The 23,623-nt window shown below is 43.1% G+C and overlaps 1 protein-coding gene across 4 annotated transcripts in view; it reads right to left on the minus strand.

The window, feature by feature from the left end:
- The window catches only part of tln1 (talin 1), a 145,718-nt gene that overhangs the window by 83,764 nt on the left and 38,331 nt on the right, over nucleotides 1-23,623 (minus strand). For all 4 annotated transcript variants that reach the window (XM_036976739.2, XM_090233670.1, XM_090233669.1 and 1 more), the window contains exons 3-14: nucleotides 17,839-18,001; nucleotides 10,789-10,886; nucleotides 9,548-9,677; nucleotides 8,556-8,711; nucleotides 7,972-8,114; nucleotides 6,614-6,741; nucleotides 6,264-6,324; nucleotides 5,700-5,804; nucleotides 4,930-5,085; nucleotides 3,404-3,505; nucleotides 2,695-2,771; nucleotides 47-227 (exon numbers count right to left, since the gene is read on the minus strand). In XM_036976739.2, the coding sequence (XP_036832634.1) occupies nucleotides 47-227; nucleotides 2,695-2,771; nucleotides 3,404-3,505; nucleotides 4,930-5,085; nucleotides 5,700-5,804; nucleotides 6,264-6,324; nucleotides 6,614-6,741; nucleotides 7,972-8,114; nucleotides 8,556-8,711; nucleotides 9,548-9,677; nucleotides 10,789-10,886; nucleotides 17,839-17,968 (1,467 nt within the window). In that variant the 5' untranslated portion in view covers nucleotides 17,969-18,001. The remainder of the gene's footprint in view (nucleotides 1-46; nucleotides 228-2,694; nucleotides 2,772-3,403; nucleotides 3,506-4,929; nucleotides 5,086-5,699; nucleotides 5,805-6,263; nucleotides 6,325-6,613; nucleotides 6,742-7,971; nucleotides 8,115-8,555; nucleotides 8,712-9,547; nucleotides 9,678-10,788; nucleotides 10,887-17,838; nucleotides 18,002-23,623) is intronic.

Genomic DNA, 23,623 nt, shown 5'->3' on the forward strand with positions numbered 1-23,623 from the left:
ACTGACCCCAACCCTGCTAGAGTTCAATGTGGCCCTCCAGTCTTACCAGCGGGGGCATGTGGCCCCTGTGCATCTGTCCGCTGGTGATGTGCTGCTTGGCCTGAGGCATGGAGCCCATCTGGAAGCTCTCGGGGCCCCCGGCCCCTGAACGCATGATGGCTGGCAGGGCCACAGAGCCAGTCTCCACCTTCCCCACCTTGTTGAACTGCTGCTGCAGCACTGTAGACCTGGGGGGGTGGAGGGACAGATAGAGGGAGTGAGAGGAGAAATGGAGGGAGGGGAGAGATGGCGGGAGGGAGGGGAGAGATGGAGGGGAGGGTGGGGAGAGATGGCGGGGAGGGAGGGGAGAGATGGCGGGGAGGGAGGGGAGAGATGGCGGGAGAGAGGGATGAATAGAGATGTCAGAAGACATACTATATTGCAGTGTTGTAAGGCTCTTCATCCTCATCAGAATCAGAAAGATGCCCCCATAGGCTAGATGGACCCACGACACAAGACCCATTGGCTAGATGGACCCACTACACAGGACCCATTGGCTAGATGGACCCACTACACAGGACCCATAGGCTATATGGAACCACAGGCTAGATGGACTCACTACACTGGACCCATAGGCTAGATGGAACCACAGGATAGATGGACCCACTACACAAGACCCATTGGCTAGATGGACCCACTACACAGGACCCATAGGCTATATGGAACCACAGGCTAGATGGACTCACTACACTGGACCCATAGGCTAGATGGGCCCACTAAATAGGACCCATAGGCTAGTTGGACCCACTACACAGGACCCATAGGCTAGATGGACCCACTACATTGGACTCATAGGCTAGATGGACTCACAGGCTAGATGGACCCACTACACAGGACCCATAGGCTAGATGGACCCACTACACAGGACCCACAGGCTAGATGGACCCACTACACAGGACCCACAGGCTAGATGGACCCACTACACAGGACCCACAGGCAAGATGGACCCACTACACAGAACCCACTATACAAGACACATAGGCTAGATGGACCCACTACACAAGACCCAAGGCTAGATGGAACCACAGGATAGATGGACCCACTACACTGGACCCATAGGCTAGATGGACCCACTACACAGGACCCACAGGCTAGATGGACCCACTACACAGGATCCACTACACAGGACCCACAGGCTAGATGGACCCACTACACAGGACCCACAGGCAAGATGGACCCACTACACAGGACTCATAGGCTAGATGGACCCACTACACAGGACCCACAGGCTAGATGGACCCACTACACAGGACCCACAGGCTAGATGGACCCACTACACAGGACCCACTGGCTAGATGGACCCACTACACAGAACCCACTATACAAGACCCATAGGCTAGATGGACCCACTACACAGGACCCACAGGCTAGATGGACCCACTACACAGGACCCACAGGCTAGATGGACCCACTACACAGGACCCAAAGGCTAGATGGACCCACTACACAGGACCCACAGGCAAGATGGACCCACTACACAGAACCCACTATACAAGACCCATAGGCTAGATGGACCCACTACACAAGACCCAAGGCTAGATGGAACCACAGGATAGATGGACCCACTACACTGGACCCATAGGCTAGATGGACCCACTACACAGGACCCACAGGCTAGATGGACCCACTACACAGGATCCACTACACAGGACCCACAGGCTAGATGGACCCACTACACAGGACCCACAGGCAAGATGGACCCACTACACAGGACTCATAGGCTAGATGGACCCACTACACAGGACCCACAGGCTAGATGGACCCACTACACAGGACCCACAGGCTAGATGGACCCACTACACAGGACCCACTGGCTAGATGGACCCACTACACAGAACCCACTATACAAGACCCATAGGCTAGATGGACCCACTACACAGGACCCACAGGCTAGATGGACCCACTACACAGGACCCACAGGCTAGATGGACCCACTACACAGGACCCACTGGCTAGATGGACCCACTACACAGGACCCACTGGCTAGATGGACCCACTACACAGGACCCACTGGCTAGATGGACCCACTACACAGGATCCACAGGCTAGATGGACCCACTACACAGGACCCACTGGCTAGATGGACCCACTACACAGGATCCACAGGCTAGATGGAACCACTACACAGGACCCACTGGCTAGATGGACCCACTACACAGGACCCACTGGCTAGATGGACCCACTACACAGGATCCACAGGCTAGATGGACCCACTACACAGGACCCACAGGCTAGATGGACCCACTACACAGGACCCACAGGCTAGATGGACCCACTACACAGGACCCACAGGCTAGATGGACCCACTACACAGGACCCATAGGCTAGATGGACCCACTACACAGGACCCATAGGCTAGATGGACCCACTACACAGGACCCATAGGCTAGATGGACCCACTACACAGGACCCATAGGCTAGATGGACCCACTACACAGGACCCACTGGCTAGATGGACCCACTACACAGGAATACATACATACACAATGATGCTGAAAATCTGTAGGGGAGTTATGGATAAAGACTGAGGGAAAGTTAGTACAGTATAGAATCTACTGACGTCAAAACACACACACACACACACGAAGTGAGCAGTCACCAACATGCTGTGACATCACTGGCACACACGGCAGGAAACCACTGCACTGGACTCACTTTTTGGGTGACACAGAATCCTCCAACATGGTGGACTCCTCATCTCCCTCTAAGCCAAAGTGGTCCTTGCTCTTTTTCTGTTGGAAGGAGACAAGACAGGTTATCGGGGTGATTGATACAGCTCTCTGCATTGAATTAAAAAAAGGGGCAATCTGGGATTTGTACATCCATTTTCTGGCACTTTTAATGTAATGATATATGACCATTGATTCTTGACGTATAGAACTCTTAAATGTATCATGAGCTTAGTTCAACTGTCAGAAACCATATTATAAGATTGTTTTTACTCTATTGTCTGTAAACAATTGTAATCTCACCATTACTGGGTTATGTGCTATGGTGTGGAATCTCTAAACGCTAAAATGGCAGTACTCTATGCATACTGTAATGCAGTGCACAGACACATTGAAGAGGCAACTCTAGCGTACCCTGAGGTTTTTTGTCAATATGATTTCCATGGTGACCTGGTCTTACAGAACTCTTGATTTGCTATCTTGACTGATTACAATCTCTGGCTACAACCAGGATTTTGTGTTGGTGCATTTGCTCCGCGGTGAAGTTTCCCCTGGGTATAGATCAAGGATCAGCTTTCCCATCCCTCAATCCTAACCTTAAACATTAAATGGGGAAACTGACCCAAGATCAGTGTCTAAGGGCAACTTCACCATACTCCAATGCATCTATATACTGTGAGACACCTGTGAGGTACCTTTTTCAGAATGATGTCAATGTAACCAGCGATCAGTTGGGCGATCTGCTCTCCCTCAGTCGTCTGGACAGAGTAGTAACCGTCTTGATAATCGCCAAAGTCCTGGAATACAATTATTATATCTACTGTAACAGGGTGCTCCCTCAATGCATCTCTATGTTTTTGTTTGAAATGGCAGTGGTCCTATATTACATGTGAGTAATTCCTTTACAACTAATCCCATAGAGACGCCTAGAGGGAACACAGCCGTTAAACCACTGTAAGAGACAAAATGACAACTTAATTGTATATACTGTATGCACATTGTAAATCACCAACGCCTGCCAAATACCTCCTCCGAGGTACTTACATAAAAATCTCCAAAGATTGGGTAGCACAGGGCCGTTTGAATAGTTATTACTCCCCTGAAATATAACACTGACGTCATACAATGCATTACCTGTCATTTTGTTGGCATTATAAGCTGCAGAAATGTTCTTTCCAAACCGTAAAAAGTCGTCATGGAGCTAGATGTTATTTATCTGATGAACTGCCTGGAAATACTCTCCAGAAAATAAAATAATAACAAGACGGACAAAACGACCAGTCCCTTTTCTGTACTGGTTTATAACCGACAAAATAACTGACAAAGAAAATGGAGCCTTGTGGTATGTTAATATTTGAAAAATCCTTCAGGGCCTTTTGTTCACTTGTGGGCAAATAAGCAGCGCTAGATGAAAACATGCAATGTGCACCTGCATTCTCCAGCACATGACCAGAATGCAACACTGTTGAATGTTGCTGATCTAGACTCATAAGGTGATGGGTATGTATGACTATACATCTCCATTTGAGTCATTTAGCAGAGCCACTTATAGTGCATACCAATTTTGGAACTTTTTCACCCCCCCCCCCCATGGGAATCGAACCCACAACCCTGGACGTTGCAAGCGCCATGTTCTACCAACTGAGCCACACATGCTCAAATGTGCATGAACTTCCTTTCAATGTTCTTTAAGTGCAAAAAAACATATTTTCTATGTTCTATAACAACTTATTTTACATGCACATCACCATCTTTGCAGTGTGTATTCTTCTAAAGTGGTTGTATACATTTTTTTGTGCTTTTGGTACAAGATGCCTCAAATACTTCTATGAGGTAGCATAGTAATAGCAAAAGACAACCCTGTGTTCATATTCTAGTCTAGACAAACTCAAGACAATGAACATTGTGGTTTAGTAAAAAGACAAAAAAAAACTATGACTGAACATAAAACAACCTAATTCAAACAGCCAGACAATATGTTCCCCTTGATATCAGCTCTAGTTGAGCACTGGGTTGTGTTTATTAGGGCATACAACATAAAATGTTTTAAAAATGGTCAATTAACATTTCTTATAAGTCCAGGTAGTCCCTCCCTGTTTCAGTCAGGTTTTCTTCAGTTTGGCTTCTAATGAACATGACCCTGAATGTCACCCTGTTCCAATGCTGACCAGGCAACCAAAAGGTCAAAGATGACCAGGAGGTCAGAGGTCATGGGACTCACCAGGGTGAAGCTCTTGGGCGAGGCAGCCCAGCGTTTGATGTTGGTGAGGTTCCACTCTTGGATCACCTCCTTGGTCTTCTCGTCTACCCGCATGACACACTCCTTGGTGATTCCCAGCAGACGAGGGACCAGCTTGTTCTTACCCTTCATTTTCTCCTGCAAGGACACACACACACACACACACACACACACACACAAAAACACACGGTTAAAAGTACTCCCGTACTATGATACCTTAACATTTGAAAAGCTATTGCACATTCCATTCAACCGTCAAAGGTAGTGAGTAGAACTTCAAAAGCTTTGAAAATGTTAAGAGCTTTGATTGGTTAGAAAGATATTCACTGGAGTTGTTTAAGGAGTTGTTTAAGGAGTTGTTTAAGGAGTTGTTTAAGGAGTTGTTTAAGGAGTTGTTTAAGGAGTTGGTTAAGGAGTTGGTTAAGGAGTTGGTTAAGGAGTTGGTTAAGGAGTTGGTTAAGGAGTTGGTTAAGGAGTTGGTTAAGGAGTTGGTTAAGGAGTTGTTTAAGGAGTTGTTTAAGGAGTTGTTTAAGGAGTTGTTTAAGGAGTTGGTTAAGGAGTTGGTTAAGGAGTTGGTTAAGGAGTTGGTTAAGGAGTTGGTTAAGGAGTTGGTTAAGGAGTTGGTTAAGGAGTTGGTTAAGGAGTTGGTTAAGGAGTTGGTTAAGGAGTTGGTTAAGGAGTTGTTTAAGGAGTTGGTTAAGGAGTTGGTTAAGGAGTTGTGGTTGAATGTTATTTTGTCAGTGCCATTGTACCTTTACTAGGAAGAATGACACTCCGTAGGTTTTCAGAGACCTAGCCAGTTTGACGTAGCTGACTTTGGCCTCGATTTCAGTCATGTTTTGGTAGTTTTTGTGTGCCTGTGTGGGAAACAAAAATAAGACTTATTGAACATCTCAGCCAGTGATACTATAGTGTCACAGTAGAAGTAATTAGAACAGAGCAAGTCGGGACACGTTTAAATCAATACGACCAGTTACAGCCGTAGCAACAATGAATCTAGTTGGCATACAATGAACTCGACACAGATGGAGACAATGACTATTACTACAAACCAGACGGGGAAACTATTTTTTTCAGGTCATGTGTTCTCAGTCTGTGAGAAAAATAATGTCCCCACCGCAAGGAGCAAGCAGCCCAAATATGACTGGCCTTAAAACGACTCCCCCCATCACACTCACACCCACGCATGTACCCACGTATGCACCCACACTCACATGTATGCACCCACACACAAGCGAACACACACATGCACCCACACACAAGCAAACACACACACACACACACACACACACACACACACACGCTCGGGTTCTTACCTGGAAGATTCTTTTCTCCCCTTTGTTCTTGATGTACTCTTTAGGGAGGAACTCTTTCAAACTACAGAAAATAAATAATACATACATTTAAACACACTTTATTCAAGAAAACTGCAAAATCACTAAGGCGGGCAATATAATTCAGTAGTTCTGACTCAAGTTGGGATTCAAGTGATACTACATCAAAAATGCTCTGTATGTACTACATCAAAAATGCTCTGTATGTATGCACACAGTGCTGTGAACCGCTTTTGCTAAAAAAGGCAAATACATCTTTGTTATATATCGAAAATATTTCAGTCATTCGTGTTAAAGTATATACATAGCATTATGCAATAAACAGTGCTCACTCTAGAAAGCCTGGTTTGTGCTTGGTCTCGTTGTGGTCACCAAACTGGATCTGACACTGGTATCCGGCAAAGTCGCAGGCCTTCTCGAAGGAGACGGGATGGGAGCCGTTCAAAATGTCATCACGGGCCTGCACAGGGAGAGGAACATCCCAAAGACATTATCCACAAAGACGTTCATTAAGGAAGATCCCAAACAGAGCCAGGAAAATAGATTAAACACAGAATACTTTGCTGTTTTGCATTTTTCCGTAGGCTGGTCCAAGTGACCAGTCTAGGGATCTCCTGCGATCAATGGTCTTAACTCTGTGGTGGGGCACAAACAGGTCTGGGACCAGGCTTATACTTCCCTGAAAAACATCCAAGGCTAACATCATCAAATATCATCTTTCTGAGACAATCTAATGCCGTTCTAGCATCAAAATGAATGACGAGAAAATGTACCCATAAATTAACTTTAATGTTGGTCCAAATGTTTCATTGTTTTCATATTATCAGGAGCATGAACTATTGGGAACATTTTGTGATGTACTCTGGCAAAAACTGGTAGAGGCAGGCAGGCAGGCAGGCAGGCCACATGGGCAGTGCTTGCATTGGCCTGGGCTCCCGTGTCCAGCTGTGTTTCAACAGGGAAAGAAGAGCTCCAAGAACTACTGTCTTTGGCAGGAACACAAAGACTAGAAGTCTTAAGAAAAAATAAGATGAAGCAAGCTTCTGTGAGTGAAAGACCGCAAAAAGTCTCAAAGACAAAAAGGTTCACTCCTTCACTGTGTGTCTATATGAGACAATCACACACTGAACAACATTTTCTCCTCAAACTTTGGGAGGCCATCTTGGGAGAAGACACCCTACCACCACTATGACATCTGCCACCTCAGGACATAAAACATGGCTGACACGTCAATGGGCACCTTGAGCCTGCTGGCCTCCAGCTGTGACTCTCAGCGGTTCTTCCTGACACTGTGCATTCTCACACCAATGGAAATGGATGTTGGTACAGTAACTAAGGGCATGAATAGGAACGTATAATGCAAAGTGTTTCTGACATACTGCATCTTCCATTGACATCAAAGCATGAGTGAAATGGAAGGTTTGAGGTAAATACAATAATCTCAGGTTAGGTCATCTCAGGTTAAGTGTTGGAATGTGATCAATCATTAACACCGACAGGTCTACATTGAACCCCTACAAGGAGAACCTTGTTCCCAAAACACTGAACACCCAAACCTCATTTCTGCCTTGCGTTTCTTTCCCAACTCCCAGCAGGATTTGTCCAACAGAGGTCATTCTGGGGTTGGGTCTAAAATAAACCCAGATTATTTCTATATAGGAAACTGCCTTCGAAGAGTATCGGTTAGTACCTGGACGTAGAGCAGGTTGAGCTGGACCGGGTCTCGTGAGTCCACGTTCTGGTCTGAGTAGAAGAACTTCCTCCTGAGGAGCAGCATCTCGGTCTCCTCCACACCCTGCTCCCTCAGCGTCCGCCCATGGTCCAGCCAGTTCACTGACAATCACAATCAATACAACTCAATGGGAATCAATACAACTCAATGGGAATCAATACAACTCAATGGGAATCAATACAACTCAATGGGAATATATGTTCATCTGTGCAAATCATGTCAATAAAACGCAGTCAATACCAAAAAATTACAACTTTTATGCAACTAAATGTAAATTATGTGAGAAAACAACTTGATGCCAGTCAATCAAAGCCCCAAAAATAGAAATGAATCAGAGGTGTCCTAATGGACATTCAAAATGAAGGACAAGCCCATACATCAACAGAGATACTGGTGTCACGTCAAAATGTTCCCCGTGTGAAATACATTTTTACATGACAACTGGCACCATATTGTTCTTGAATGTGACAAGAGACACTGGTCATAGACACTTTTGCGTGTGTGTGTATCTGTGTGTGTATCTGTGTGTCTTTGTGTCTTACACTCGTCATCTGTGTGGAGTTTCTGCTTAAGTTTCTCCATCTTCTTGTCGTCTCTCATCAGAGTCTTGTCCCGTCTTGTCAGAGTCCCCGTCATCTCCTCCTTCTTCTCCTCAACCATGTCGTGCACCAACGAGTACTCGTCATAGTTTGTGATACCTGCCCAAAGAGTGTTGAAAGAAAAATGTACTTTTTGGCTCTAACTCATATTGTCTTTCCTATACATTCATTGGAGGAGAAAGTCAGAAGCGAGGGGCCTTGGATGTGATTGGGGACGTCGCCCTGTTTAAGGTACAGTCTATCGAATGGGATGTTAAAAAAGGATGTCCTGACTCTCTGTGGTCACTAAAGATCCCATGGCACTTATCGTAAGAGTAGAGGTGTTTAGCCCAGTGTCCTGGTTAAATTCCCAAACTGCCCCTCATACCATCATGGACACTAAATCATCCCCAGCTTCCAATTGACCCATTCACCCCCCGGTAACTATTCTCCAGGTCGTTGCTGTAAATGAGATTGTGTTGTTCTCAGTCAACTTATCCCCTAAAATAAGGATTACATATAAAATAAAATTATCCTCCAATATGTTTTGAGGTGGTGGCAAGGAGAGAGGATGTGAGGAATCAAGGAGAGAGGATGTGAGGAATCAAGGAGAGAGGATGTGAGGAATCAAGGAGAGAGGATGTGAGGAATCAAGGAGAGAGGATGTGAGGAATCAAGTAGAGAGCCTTTGTTTTAGCTGGAAATCTGACTAGTTGAACCAGTGGCAAATCATCAAGCAGTAACATTAGACTTCTATGAGTTGACCCTTTACTCATGACAACTCGATAACACTACCATTATAATGACATGAGAGATAAGTTATGAACTGTAATTGCATGTTTCCGTCAACTGACTTTTCAGCCCAATTCACCAATTACCGCTAGTCAACTAACTTACGTTACATTTTGTGCCATGACCTATAATGAACGTGCCCATCTCTAATTCATTAAACTGACCTATCCTGGCACAGATGGTCATAAGCATGTCGCTGACGATCTTGGAGTCGTCCACCATGACGGTTTTCACTGTCCCGTCCAGCATGCGGATCTTCAAGGGCCTCTGCTTCTTCTTGTACTCCAGAGTGTCCTGATAAAACCACCCAGTGAGAACAATATGGTTTAAAATACATATTTTTTAAGTGTTTCGCTCAGAGGGCACATTAATATGTATTAGACGTCATGTGTTAATTATAAACCCCATTCACAACCATTAGACGACACTTCAGATAGTTAGCTAGCTACATCCCTCGTAGAACTGTTAGCATCATAATATTACATTTAGCAGATGCTTTTATCCAGAGCCACCTACAGTCATGCATGTATGAATTGTTCACGCTTGGCTGCTTTTGGGAATCGAACCCAATATTATGGAGTTGCAAGTGCCATGCCCTACCAACTGAGGACAACCATGTGGACATTATCATTAGTATCATCGTACCAATGTTCAGACTGACTGACTATACAGTATGTCCCAACTTATCTTAAAAAAAGATCTGGGTATTTTTTGTGATTGATATGCATTGTAGTGCCTAATACAGCATGTTCGGACAAGTTTAGGTTTCAGGCTTTCTAACCCAGTCGTCACTGGTGCAGCTTTACCACGGAGTCTACAACAAATAGGTAACAGAAACAAAGACGATTTTTATCGCTGACAACAGATGTTGTCGACGTCTCCGTAAGATGTTGTGGAAGATACTGCCGATAATTCTCAACAGATCCCTATAGCTCTTTCCTGAGCACCTCAACTTCATGAGCACAGATCCCTATAGCTCTTTCCTGAGCACCTCAACTTCATGAGCACAGATCCCTATAGCTCTTTCCTGAGCACCTCAACTTCATGAGCACAGATCCCTATAGCTCTTTCCTGACCACCTCAACTTCATGAGCACAGATCCCTATAGCTCTTTCCTGAGCACCTCAACTTCATGAGCACAGATCCCTATAACTCTTTCCTGAGCACCTCAACTTCATGAGCACAGATCCCTATAACTATTTCCTGAGCACCTCAACTTCATGATCACAGATCCCTATAACTCTTTCCTGAGCACCTCAACTTCATGATCACAGATCCCTATAACTCTTTCCTGAGCACCTCAACTTCATGAGCACAGATCCCTATAACTCTTTCCTGAGCACCTCAACTTCATGAGCACAGATCTAAAAAGCACTTGAACAAGGAGACCAACTGACTCACTCACCCCATTCCTCAGCATGTAGTAGTCCAGGGCCTTGCCTGCCTCCAGCCAGATGCCTTTCTTGGGGTCCTCATCGGACAGGAACAGACCATAGTCATTGGCTGGAAGAGAAATTAGAGAAAGGGTATTAGAGATTGAGGAGGCAGTTTGAGAGGGATTTGAGGAGGGGGTTTGGGGGGATTTTCTGGTTGTGTGTGTAAGTGATACGATCTGAAGGCGTTTCTTTCCCTGGATTGCGTGAGTCAAAGGGTCTCATCTTGGATTAGTTGACGTAATTCCAACATATAGAACAAATACTGTGTGGATTAAAAGCGTTCTTATCGGTGCATTAAGTCAGCTGGAAACAAACTAGAAGGTAACACGTCAACAAGTGACAGGAAACTGTGCCACCACACGGAAATCAGCTGGACTGTTTCTACTGGATCTATGGTTTAGTTTTTTAAAGAACGTTGGTTCAATTATCTGAATTACATTTTGTTCGTTTTTTTCTTCTGTGAACTCAATGCGCAGTTTCCCCAGAGCTATAGAGTACATTTGCTGCGCGATGTAAATACGTGATCAATATACACTGCATTTGGAAAGTATAACAAAGTGAAAAAAGGTTTTTTAGAAATGTACATATAAAAATGAAATACCTTATTTACATTACTATTCAGATCCTTTGCTATGACACCCGAAATTGAGCTTAGCTGCATCCTGTTTCCATTGATCATCCTTGAGAAGTTTCTACAACTTTGAGTCCACCTGTGGTAAATTCAATTGATTGGACATGATGTGGAATGGCACACACCTGTTTATATAAGTTCCCACAGTTGACAGTGCATGTCAGAGCAAAAACCAAGCCATGAGGCCGAAGGAATTGTCTGTAGAGCTCAGAGACAGGATTGTGTAGAGGCACAGATCTGTGTAAAGGTACCAAAAACCTGTTTTTGTTTTGTCATTATGGGGTATTGTGTGTAGATTGATGAGAAAAAACAATTTATTACATTTTAGAATAAGGCTGTCACGTAACTAAATGTGGAAAAAGTTGAGGGGTCTGAATAATTTCAGAATGCACTGTATACAGTAATGGTCAAAAGTTTGGACACCTACTGATTCAAGGGTTATTCTTTATTTGTATTATTTTCTACATTGTAGAATAACAGTGAAGACATCAAAACTATGAAATAACACATATCGAATCATGTAGTAACCAAAAAAAGTGTTAAAAAAAGAATAGATTTATATTTGAGATTCTTCAAAGTAACCATCCTTTGCCTGTATGACAGCTTTGTGCACTTGGCATTCTCTCAACCAGCTTCAACTGGAATGCTTTTCCAACAGTCTTGAAGGAGTTCCCACATATCCTGAGCACTTGTTGGCTGCTTTTCCTTCACTCTGCGGTCCAACTCAAACCATCTCAATTTGGTTGAGGTCGGGTGATTGTGGAGGCCAGGTCATCTGACGCAGCACTCCATCCCTCTCCTTCTTGGTCAAATAGCCCTTACACAGCCTGGAGGTGTGTTCTGGGTCATTGTTCTGTTGAAAAACAAATGATAGCACAAACCAGATGGGATGGCGTATCGCTGCAGTATGCTGTAGTAGCCATGCTGGTTAAGCGTGCCTTGAATTCTAAATAAATCACAGACAGTGTCACCAGCAAAGCACACCCACACCTCCTCCTCCATGCTTCACGGTGGGAACTACACGAGGAGATCCGCTCACCTACACTGCGTCTCACAAAGACACAGCGGTTGGAACCAAAAATCTCAAATTTGGACTCCAGACCAAAGGACAGATTTCTACCGGTCTAATGTCCATTGCTTGTGTTTCTTGGCCCAAGCATGTATCTTCTTCTTATTGTTGCCCTTTAGTAGTGGTTTATTGCAGCAATTCGACCATGAAGGCCTGATTCACACAGTCTCCTCTGAACAGTTGATGCTGAAATGTGTCTGTTACTTGAACCCTGTGTGAAGCATTTATTTGGGCTGCAATCTGAGGTGCAGTTAACTCTAATGAATCCTCTGCAGCACAGGTAACTCCTGGTCTTCCTTTCCTGTGGCGGTCCTCATGAGAGCCAGCTTCATCATAGCGCTTGATGGTTTTTGCCTCTGCACTTGAAGAAATTTTCCCTATTGACTGACCTTCATGTCTTAAAGTAATGATGGACTGTCGTTTCTCTTTGCTTATTTGAGCTGTTCTTGCCATAATAGGGCTCTCTTTGTATACCACCCCTACCTTATCACAACACAACTTATTGGTTCAAACGCATTAAGAAGGAAAGCAACTGCACAAATTAACAACGCACACCTGTTAATTGAAATGCATTCCAGGTGACTACCTCATAAAGTAGGGTTGAGAGAATGCGAAGAGTGTGCAAAGCTGTCATTGGCAAAGGGTGGCTACTGTGAAGAAACTGAAATATAAAATATATTTTGATTTGTTTAACACTTTTTTGGTTTCTTCATGATGTCAAATGTGTTATTTCATAGTTTTGATGTCTTCACTATTATGTAGATAACAGTAAAAATAAAGAAAAACACTGGAATGAGTGGGAGCGTGTTCAAACCTTTGATTGGTACTGTAAATATGTAAATACATGATCTAAGTGATTGATAGTTGGTATTCAGCAGTCAACAACTGAAATATTTTAATAAAGTAAAGTAATGTGAATAAATGATGGTTAATAAGTGATAAGCAGTAATGGACAGTCACTACCATCATGGGACTTTTATTCTGTGTTGTTACAGCATTCAACCCACATAATGGGGAATTTTGGAGAAGAATGAGGGGAATCTTGAAATAGAGGGAGGGGGACTCTTGGAGAATAATTTAATTATTTATTTTTTTGTCTTAATTATGGAAACCAAAAACAGCGATTCCTTTTCAATAAATCGAACCAAAACCGAACCAACCTCAAAAAGGAACAGCACTAACTGGATTATAGCCAAGTTTCAAAACGGTACTTCCTGTCCTCTAGTGCCTGAAAGGTGCCTAGCTAGCACAGCTTGCCAGGGCTAAAGGAATCTGGCCATTTAAGACACTGAACATTCCATATTAGCTGTTGATGTTGGCCAAGACATGTCTCTCCCTCTTTTTCTCTCTCTCTCTCTCGCTCCCAAAGTGGAAAATTACTCACAGGTTGAGACAGGGAAGCGAGTCTGTCCACTGCAGTCAGAGAGAATCACTTACGTAACAGCACACAGCTTCGTACGTAACCCCTAACCGAGGCACATTGGAAAGCAGAGAAGGAGAGGTTCCTTTCAATAAGGGACGCAGTTGTCTTTGTTACACTCAATTTGAGACATTTCTGAACTTCCTGAAGATATTTTTCACTAAACCAAAAGGTATTTTTGGCCTGAAACTGATGTCAACAAAGAAGTCTAAAAACCGACAGTGATAATATTTTTGAATTCCAACCAGTCTGCATCATTAAGCTGTTATGGCAATAAGATGATGAGATGGGGATTAAGGAATTTTGAAAGAGGAAGGGGGAATTTTGGAGAAGAATGAGGGGAATCTTGAAATAGAGGGAGGGGGACTCTTAGAGAAGAATGACACAATCTTGGACCATTAAAGATGCAAAAGGGAGAATTCTCCAGTCTCCAGATCCTTGGATCACTGAAATATCCTCCTTCTCATATCAACACTGCATCTGCTCAGCAGTCATACATGGAAATATTAACATGGAACGGTTAACAGGCCATAATGACACTCAGTAAAAGTCATCAACCCTTCAAGACCTCAGAGAAATCAACTTCATGGCAAGTATTCAATGAGAAGACGTCGAAGGGCTGGAATGGACACAGAAATGTTAGTATGAGGAAAGATGGGAGTGGAGGCATGAAATCGTTTGCTTTCACAACGTTTGCTGCAATTGCTTAGTTGCATCCCAAATGACACGATTCCCTATGTAGTGCACTACTTTTGACCAGAGCTCATAGGGCTCCCATAGGACTCTAGTCAAAATGTAGTGCACTACATAGGGAATAGGGTGTAATTTAGAATGTGTACCATTTGGATTACTGCAGAGTTTCAAGAGATGGGGGATGAAATCGACAAATTTACATGTCAGAATATTTTTTTTGACGATATATCGTATCGCTTTTGGCAATATTGCAATATTATTTTTGCACTCGTTTTCTGTACCTGTATCAAAATTCCAGTATTTTTCCTTTACAGCTTGTTCTCTATCTTCTTTTTAATAGGGAACACTATTTCCATGACTGATGAACTGGTTCTCTCATGGCTCTCTCGTCTCTCTGACATACAGTTGAAGTCGGAAGTTTACATACACTTAGGTTGGAGTCATTAAAACTTGTTTTTCAACTCCTCCACAAATTTCTTGTTAACAAACTATAGTTTTGGCAAGTCGGTTAGGACATCTACTTTGTGCATGACACAAGTAATTATTCCAACAATTGTTTACAGACAGATTATTTCACTTAAAATTAATTTTATCGCAATTCCAGTGGGTCAGAAGTTTACATACACTAACTTGACTGTGCCTTTAAACAGCCAGGAAAATTCCAGAAAATGATGTCATCGCTTTAGAAGCTTCTGATAGGCTAATTGGCATAATTCGAGTCATTTGCAGGTGTACCTGTGGATGTATTTCAAGGCTGACCTTCAAACTCAGTGCCTCTTTGACATCATGAGAAAATCAAAAGAAATCAGCCAAGACCTCAGAAAAAAATTGCAGACCTCCACAAGTCTGGTTCATCCTTGGGAGAAATTTCCAAATGCCAGAAGGTACCACGTTCATCTGTACAAACAATATTACGCAAATATAAACACCATGGGATCACGCAGCCGCCATACCGCTCAGGAAGGAGACACGTTCTGTCTCCTAGAGATGAACCTTCTCTGGTGCGAAAAGTGCAATTCAAATCCAGAACAACAGCAAAGGATCTTGTGAAGATGCTGGAGGAAACAGGTACAAAAGTATCTATAGCCACAGTAAAATGAGTCCTATATCGACATAACCTGAAAGGCCGCTCAGCAAGGAAGAAGCCACTGCTCCAAAATCGCCATAAAAAAGCCAGACAACGGTTTGCAACTGCACATGGGAACAAATATGTACTTTTTGAAGAAATGTCCTCTGGTCTGATGAAACAAAAATAGCATCATGTTGTGGGGGTGCTTTGCTGCAGGAGGGACTGGTGCACTTCACAAAATAGATGGCATCATGAGGTAGGAAAGTTATGTGGATATATTGAAGCAATATCTCAAGACATCAGTCAGGAAGTTAAAGCTTGGTTGCAAATGGGTCTTCCAAATGGACAATGACCCCAAGCATACTTCCAAAGTTGTGGCAAAATGGCTTAAGGACAACCAAGTCAAGGTATTGGAGTGGCCATCACAAAGCCCTGACCTCAATCCTATAGAACATTTGTGGGCAGAACTGAAAAAGTGTGTGCAAGCAAGGAGGCCTACATACCTGACTCAGTTACACCAGCTCTGTCAGGAAGAATGGGCAAAAAATTTGCCCAACTTATTGTGGGAAGCTTGTGGAAGGCTACCCGAAATGTCTGACCCAAATTAAAACATTTAAAGGCAATGCTACCAAATACTAATTGAGTGTATGTAAACTTCTGACCCACTGGGAATGTGATGAAATAAATCAAATATTAAATAAATCGTTCTCTCTACTATTATTCTGACATTTCACATTCTTAAAATAAAGTGGTAATCCTAACTGACCTAAAACAGGGAATTTGTACTTGGATTAAATGTCAGGAAGTGTGAAAAACTGAGTTTAAATGTATTTGGCTAAGGTATATTTAAACTGTATGTCGAGCGATATGTTTGGTTATAAGAAATCAAAAGCAATATGTTTGGTTATAAAAAACAACTTTGAATCGTAAAATACAAATCTCAGCATCAAAACGCAATACATATAGACTCATAAGAATCGCAAAACATATTGTACATGGTGAGGACCCTGGCAATTCCTTGCCCTACAAAAGACACAGTTATCATCTCTTCGAATTTCCTGTTGTCATATTGGGTGTTATTAAAGACAGCTGCTCAAGTCTGTAATAGATAGTTCCCTGTCAGTATTGGTTTAGTGAGAAGTGCTGGTCTGTTGGCCTGTGCTACAGCAGATTGCTTGTTTCTGGATCCCTTCTGCATACATCATTCCTATCTAATCTCCTGTTGTCAAATGAGTGATTTTGAAAGACAGAGGCTCTAGTTTGTCAACATCCCAGGAAGCTGCACTGGACTGATAAACTGAATAGCTTAACAGCTACGCATTGTTATACACTATTGGCCCATTTCAGACTGGTGATGCCTACGCCTGCACTCATTTGCATTTGACAGTGACGATAATGTTTTAGACAAGAGTGAAATTATTCCTGGATTTTAATTAAACTTCAATTTAAGTTTGGGTCACACATAATGGCCATGTAATCACAATTTAAATCGATATTAGTTAAACAAAATATTTAGTTCTTCACAGACAAAATTATTCTTGGTGAACTCTAAATGACCTGTAAGAAAAACAACAACAACTAGAATGTGGTGTAGGCATAGACATGACTAAAATTACAGCCACTATATGTGTGTAAGAGTGTGTATCGGCATGGTGTGTGTGTGTGTGTGTGTGTGTGTGTGTGTGTGTGTGTGTGTTTGTGTGTGTATCGGCATGGTGTGTGTGTGTATATCGGCATGGTGTGTGTGTGTATATCGGCATGGTGTGTGTGTGTGTGTGTGTGTGTATCGGCATGGTGTGTGTGTGTGTGTGTGTGTGTGTATCGGCATGGTGTGTGTGTGTATCGGCATGGTGTGTATGTGTATCGGCATGGTGTGTGTGTGTGTGTGTGTGTGTGTGTGTATCGGCATGGTGTGTGTGTGTGTGTGTGTGTGTATCGGCATGGTGTGTCTGTGTGTATCGGCATGGTGTGTGTGTGTGTGTGTGTGTGTGTGTGTGTGTGTGTGTGTGTGTGTGTGTGTGTGTATATATCGGCATGGTGTGTGTGTGTGTATCGGCATGGTGTGTGTGTATCGGCGTGTGTGTATCGGCATGGTGTGTGTGTATCGGCGTGTGTGTGTGTGTGCGTGTGTACTCACGCTGGCCCAGCTGTGCCTCGGGGACTCTTTCCCTGATCATTCGACAGGCGTCGTACACCATGGTGGAGGGCTCAAACTGCATGGTCTTCACCACGTTCCCCACGCCAATCTTCAGTGACAGGGCCACCATGACTGCCGCTCTCCGTTTCCACCACCGTTACACCTGCAGGGACAGCAGGGGACACACAGTACAGAGGGTTAAAGGTTAAAAGACAACACCATACATGAAGCATTACATAATTATGTTTATAACTTTGGGAAACAAAAGACGGAGCTCTCATTTCACCATTGACCATCCTCCTGTTAACTAGGAAGAGAGTGGGAGACTGGTGTTTCACTATTAACCCTCCTCCTGTTCACTAGGAAGAGTGGGAGACTGGTGCTTCACTAATAACCCTCCTTCCGGCATGTAGTTCCTCCTCTCTGAGGGGACTTTACACGAGTTGCAGTTTCAGTCTAAACGGGGCCTTAGTAGAAAAGAAGAACTGTCTCAGGGACAGATAACAGTATATGGAAATATCTAGTGGACACTGAATTGGGAACCTCTGAAAATAGCATCAACAGAACATCTGTGGCTTGACCGATTATTACGTCAATTGAGGAATCAAAAGCAGTACCATACTAAATGAAAGAAGACATTTAATACCAATAGGGAAAAACAACTCCATTTGCTGTGAAAAATATCCCTCAAAACAATCTCAGAATTTAGGGGAAGGTGTGGAAAGTTTAAGTTCCGAGAGTAAATCTATTTGGGTTGCCTAGCAATGTGCAGTGATGTGAGGGCGCCTGTAGCTAAAGAGGGATTTCAAATCAGCCTTTCCTAATACACAGGGAGGAGGAGTATGTGATCAGACTTCTCCAGTCCTATTTACACCATCACTAGTATCACTTCTCTACACCACATTACAATCAGCTCAACAATGTTTCTGTACAGCACTTTGAGATATCAGCTGATGTAAGAAGGGCTATATAAAAACATTTGATTTGATCAGCAACGTCCTTCTCTAGACAAACAGGAGAGAACAAACAAACATACATACTGAAAAAGAGCAACACCAAGTGGTGGTCTCTGAAAGAGGTGCCAGTTCAGGTACAGACACATCTGTACCTGAAATAACCAGTAGAAGACCAGTAATACAATTCACACACACACGGTTATGGTCAAAGACACACCAGTCAGGGAGTACAGCAGAATGAAATGGTCCAGATGTGAGTTGAGGTAGACAGGAGTTTCTAGAAGTTGTCTCCAACATGACATCTTGGGAGACAACTAAAGAGTTCAGTGACCGATTGGGGTCTCCAACACCAGGCTAAGCCCTGTTAACCTGGTCCCTAGGGGCGTCCGTATGCTTCCCGGCCAGTCTGAGGCCACCCCTCAGAGCCTAGGTTTCTTCCTAGGTTCCTGCCTTCCTAGGGAGGTTTTCCTTAGCCACCATGCTTCATCTGTTTTGCTTGCTGTTTGGGGTTTTAGGCTGGGTTTCTGTATACTACTTTGTGACATTACCTGATGTAAAAAGGGATTTATAAATACATTTGATTGATTGATTTGATTGAAACAGTTCGGAAGAGTTCATGCATATATTATGACAACATTTTGAGATGTTTTTGGTCTCTGGTGAGAGTTTTTCAGCTGTTCAGGCACACAACATTGTTTCTAGAGGCAAGCCGAAGTTTGGAGCCGAAAGTCTATGCCCCTTCGTCGGTGATTGGTTAACAGTAGAGATTCTTCAATAAAGTCTATGCCCCTTCGTATGTGATTGGTTAACAGTAGAGATTCTTCAATAAAGTCTGTTGTCATTCAACGAGAGACGACACGTTTTCATGCACATTTTTTAAATTGAAAAATACTACACTAAACATCTTAGTTAGATATAAAATTGCGCCACGAAGATCTCCTCGGCGAAACCGTCAAAATTAATTACATATTTCTTGAGTTGTATTATTTTAAAAGGAAGTATATACTGGCTACAGCATCTCAAAATGGACAAACGATACTATTGCCGCAGGACAATAGACTCTGAGGTCGGGTGTTGGTAGCCTACCTCATCTGTAAAACGTCACAAAGTTTGCCTAGAAAGGCTCCGACACCAATAGCGTCTGCTGGCCAAGAGTACCAAGCCCCTCTCAGCGTAATTAGAGAACCGCGCGCAATTTTACATGTAGAATCGTGCGAAAAATTTTGGTAGTCACACATCTTACAGTGGGTGGTTCCTAAAACAGGGCAGACGAATGCAACATCCATATTCGGAGCGATGTGGCGAGCCATTAGTCCCAGGGCCAGAGAGAGGGTTTGAGAAAGGGCTCGGAGTTGTACTCATGGGCCACTGTAAGAGTTTTCTTCACAGATAGAAAAAGACAGAGACAGACAGAGAAATAGAGACAGCTACAGACACAGAGACAGACAGAGATACAGATATTTAAATGGACACAGACAGAGACACAGACAGAGACACAGACAGAGACACTTCGCATCCGCATGTGTCTCGCATTTGACCAGTGAATCAACTTACAAAGCATTTCCGAGAACACCTCAGCTGAACAATTATATAAAAATAATTCTGTGTAGCAAGAGTGATTTGACCCTCGGCCTAGACTCTGGACTGAGCTCGAGCCACTTATTTATAGCCGGTCAGTGATGACAGCACAGATACGAACAGTAGCTAGTTTCACAGTCACGACACCGACAGAAAGAGAAACAGCACGTAGGTCATAACATGTTCCCTGTTGGCGTGGGTGAGGAGCAACCATTTTAACAATGACTGTCTGACTGTCAGGGGCGGCAGATAGCCTAGTGGTTAGGAACGTTGGGCCAGTAATCGAACTGTTGCTGTTTCGAATCTTTGAGCCAACTAAGTGAAAAAAACCTGTCAATGTGCCCTTGAGCAAAGCACACAACCCTAATTGCTCTTGTTAGTGGCTCTGGATAACAGCATCTGCTAAATGATTAAAATGTAAAACGCCAATAGCAACACACATGAGTTAAATCACATGAAATGGGCCTATCAAAAGTAGTGAACTACAAAGGGACTGTGGTGACGTTTGGGACTCAGTTATTCATGAAAACTCATGTCGTTAGATAGATCAATACTCATGTCCGTGTTCAAATCGTGTGATAAGAATGTCAAGTCCCAGTAGGTTAACATATTGATAATCAAAATATGATTAATAATGACTGATGATATCCGGCTCTGGTAGAATGCAGAGAATGTTGAACTGAACATCACGATCCAATTAATGTTGTTTCACAAGCACAAAGCTGGAAGCAATTCACACCTCACACTCCCATCCCCCACCACAGCCCCCACTGTGAGCTGAGGCGAATTCCACGTAGTTTTATCAAAATGGAATCCAAACTGTGAAGATTGAGGTTATCCTCTGAGTAAGTACTTTAAATCCCTAAAACACACACAGGTACAATTTTCACACTACTGAGCAGAGGAGAGTCTAACTGCGCTGTAACCGTGATGGAAATGACGATGTCCAAAGAAGATATCCAAGCCAGCACAGTACGGTTGGGGTCGGCACTATTGTGTGAATCTAGCAATAGTAGATACGGTATTAAATAGTAGACACGGTATTATCAGGGGCGGCAGGTAGCCTAGTGGTTAGAGCGTTGGGCCAGTAACCGAAAGGTTGCTAGATCGAATCTCCGAGCTGACAAGGTAAAAATCTGTCGTTCTGCCTTAACCCGCTGTTCCTAGGCCGTCATTGTAATTAAGAATTTGTTCTGAACTGACTTGCCTAGTTAAATTAAGGTTAAATATATATATTTTTAAAAATCAAATCAGACCCCCATGAGCTCATTTGCCAATCAGAAGCTGAACATGTCGAGTTTTGTCCCCGGTCTCCCAGTGTGGTCCGTCTCGGTCTATTGACACTGGCACGGCTGTGTGTGGTGGGGAGACAGACAGACTGGCTGGCAGCCTTCCAGGGGCTCAATCCCCACTCTATATTAAGGGGAGAGGGTGGTTTACGGCAGGATTCTGACACCCGCTTCACAGCTGCAGTGTTGAAGAGGCTCCTATGGCAAGAGGCCTACTCATCATGTCAAATTACTTGTTGCAGATAGACAGGACACTGAAGTGATTACTGCACTGAGTTCACTTGATTTCTGAAGAACAAGAACTGTTAGAATCTACAAAATATATTTTGGATATATTGTGTATATACACTATACTGTACATATGTATATACAGGTATCTTTTGGTTATTACTATGGCAACAGCCTACAGGAACAATAAAAAACAGAATATTACAGTTCAATTAGAAAATTAGGAAAATGAATAAAAACAGTATGTATGTATGTATGTATGTATGTATGTATGTATGTATGTATGAATGAATGAATGTATGTATGTATGTATGTACAGTTGAAGTCGGAAGTTTACATAAACTAGTTTTAAATGACTCCAACATAAGTGTTTCAACCATTCCACAAACGTCTTGTTAACAAACTATAGTTTTGGCAAGTCGGTTAGGACATCTACTTTGTGCATGAGAAGTAATTTTTCCAACAATTGGTTCATCCTTGGGAGTAATTTCTAAACGCCTGAAGGTACCACGTTCATCTGTACAAACAATAGTACGCAAGTATAAACCCCATGGGACCTCGCAGCCGTCATACCGCTCAGGAAGGAGACGCCTTCTGTCCCCTAGAGATTAACGTACTCTGGTGCGAAGAGTGCAAATCAATCCCAGAACAACAGCAAAGGATCTTGTGAAGATGCTGGAGGAAACAGGTACAAAAGTATCTATAGCCACAGTAAAACGAGTCCTATATCGACATAACCTGAAAGGCCGCTCAGCAAGGAAAAAGCCACTGCTCCAAAACCGCCATAAAAAAAGCCACACTACGGTCTGCAACTGCACATGGGGAAAAAGATCGTACTTTTTGAAGAAATGTCCTCTGGTCTGATGAAACAAAAATAGAACTGTTTGGCCATAATGACCATCGTTATGTTTGGAGGAGAAAGGGGGAGGCCTGCAAGCCGAAGAACACTATCCCAACCGTGAAGCACGGGGGTGGCAGCGCTTTGCTGCAGGAGGGACTGGTGCACTTCACAAAATAGATGGCATCATGAGGTAGGAAAGTTATGTGCATATATTAAAGCAATATCTCAAGACATCAGTCAGGAAGTTAAAGCTTGGTCGCAAATGGGTCTTCCAAATGGACAATGACCCCAAGCACACTTCCAAAGTTGTGGCAAAATGACTTAAGGACAACAAAGTCAAGGTATTGGAGTGGCCATCACAAAGCCCTGACCTCAATCCTATAGAAAATTTGTGGGCAGAACTGAAAAAGTGTGTGCGAGCAAGGAGGCCTAAAAACCTGAATCAGTTACACCAAGTTTGTTAGGTGGAATGGGCCAAAATTCAAACAAACTTATTGTGGGAAGCTTGTGGAAGGCTACCTGTGTGTGTATGTTTGACCCAAGTTAAACAATTTAAAAGGTAATGCTACCAAATACTAATTGAGTGCATGTAAACTTCTGACCCACTGGGAATGTGATGAAAGAAATAAAAGCTGAAATAAATCATTCTCTCCACTATTATTCTGACATTTCACATTCTTAAAATAAAGTGGTGATCCTCACTGAGCCGGTGAATTTTTACTAGGATTAAATGTCAGGAATTGTGAAAAACAGAGTTTAAATGTATTTGGCTAAGGTGTATGTAAACTTCCGACTTCCAACTGTATGTATGTATGTATGTAAGTAAATGTACAGTACCAGTCAAAAGTTTGGACACACCTACTCATTCAAGGGTTTTTCTTAATTTTTTTACT

Source organism: Oncorhynchus mykiss, chromosome 5 (genome assembly GCF_057628025.1).
Source record: "Oncorhynchus mykiss isolate SJ-2025 chromosome 5, ASM5762802v1, whole genome shotgun sequence".
NCBI lineage: Eukaryota > Metazoa > Chordata > Actinopteri > Salmoniformes > Salmonidae > Oncorhynchus > Oncorhynchus mykiss.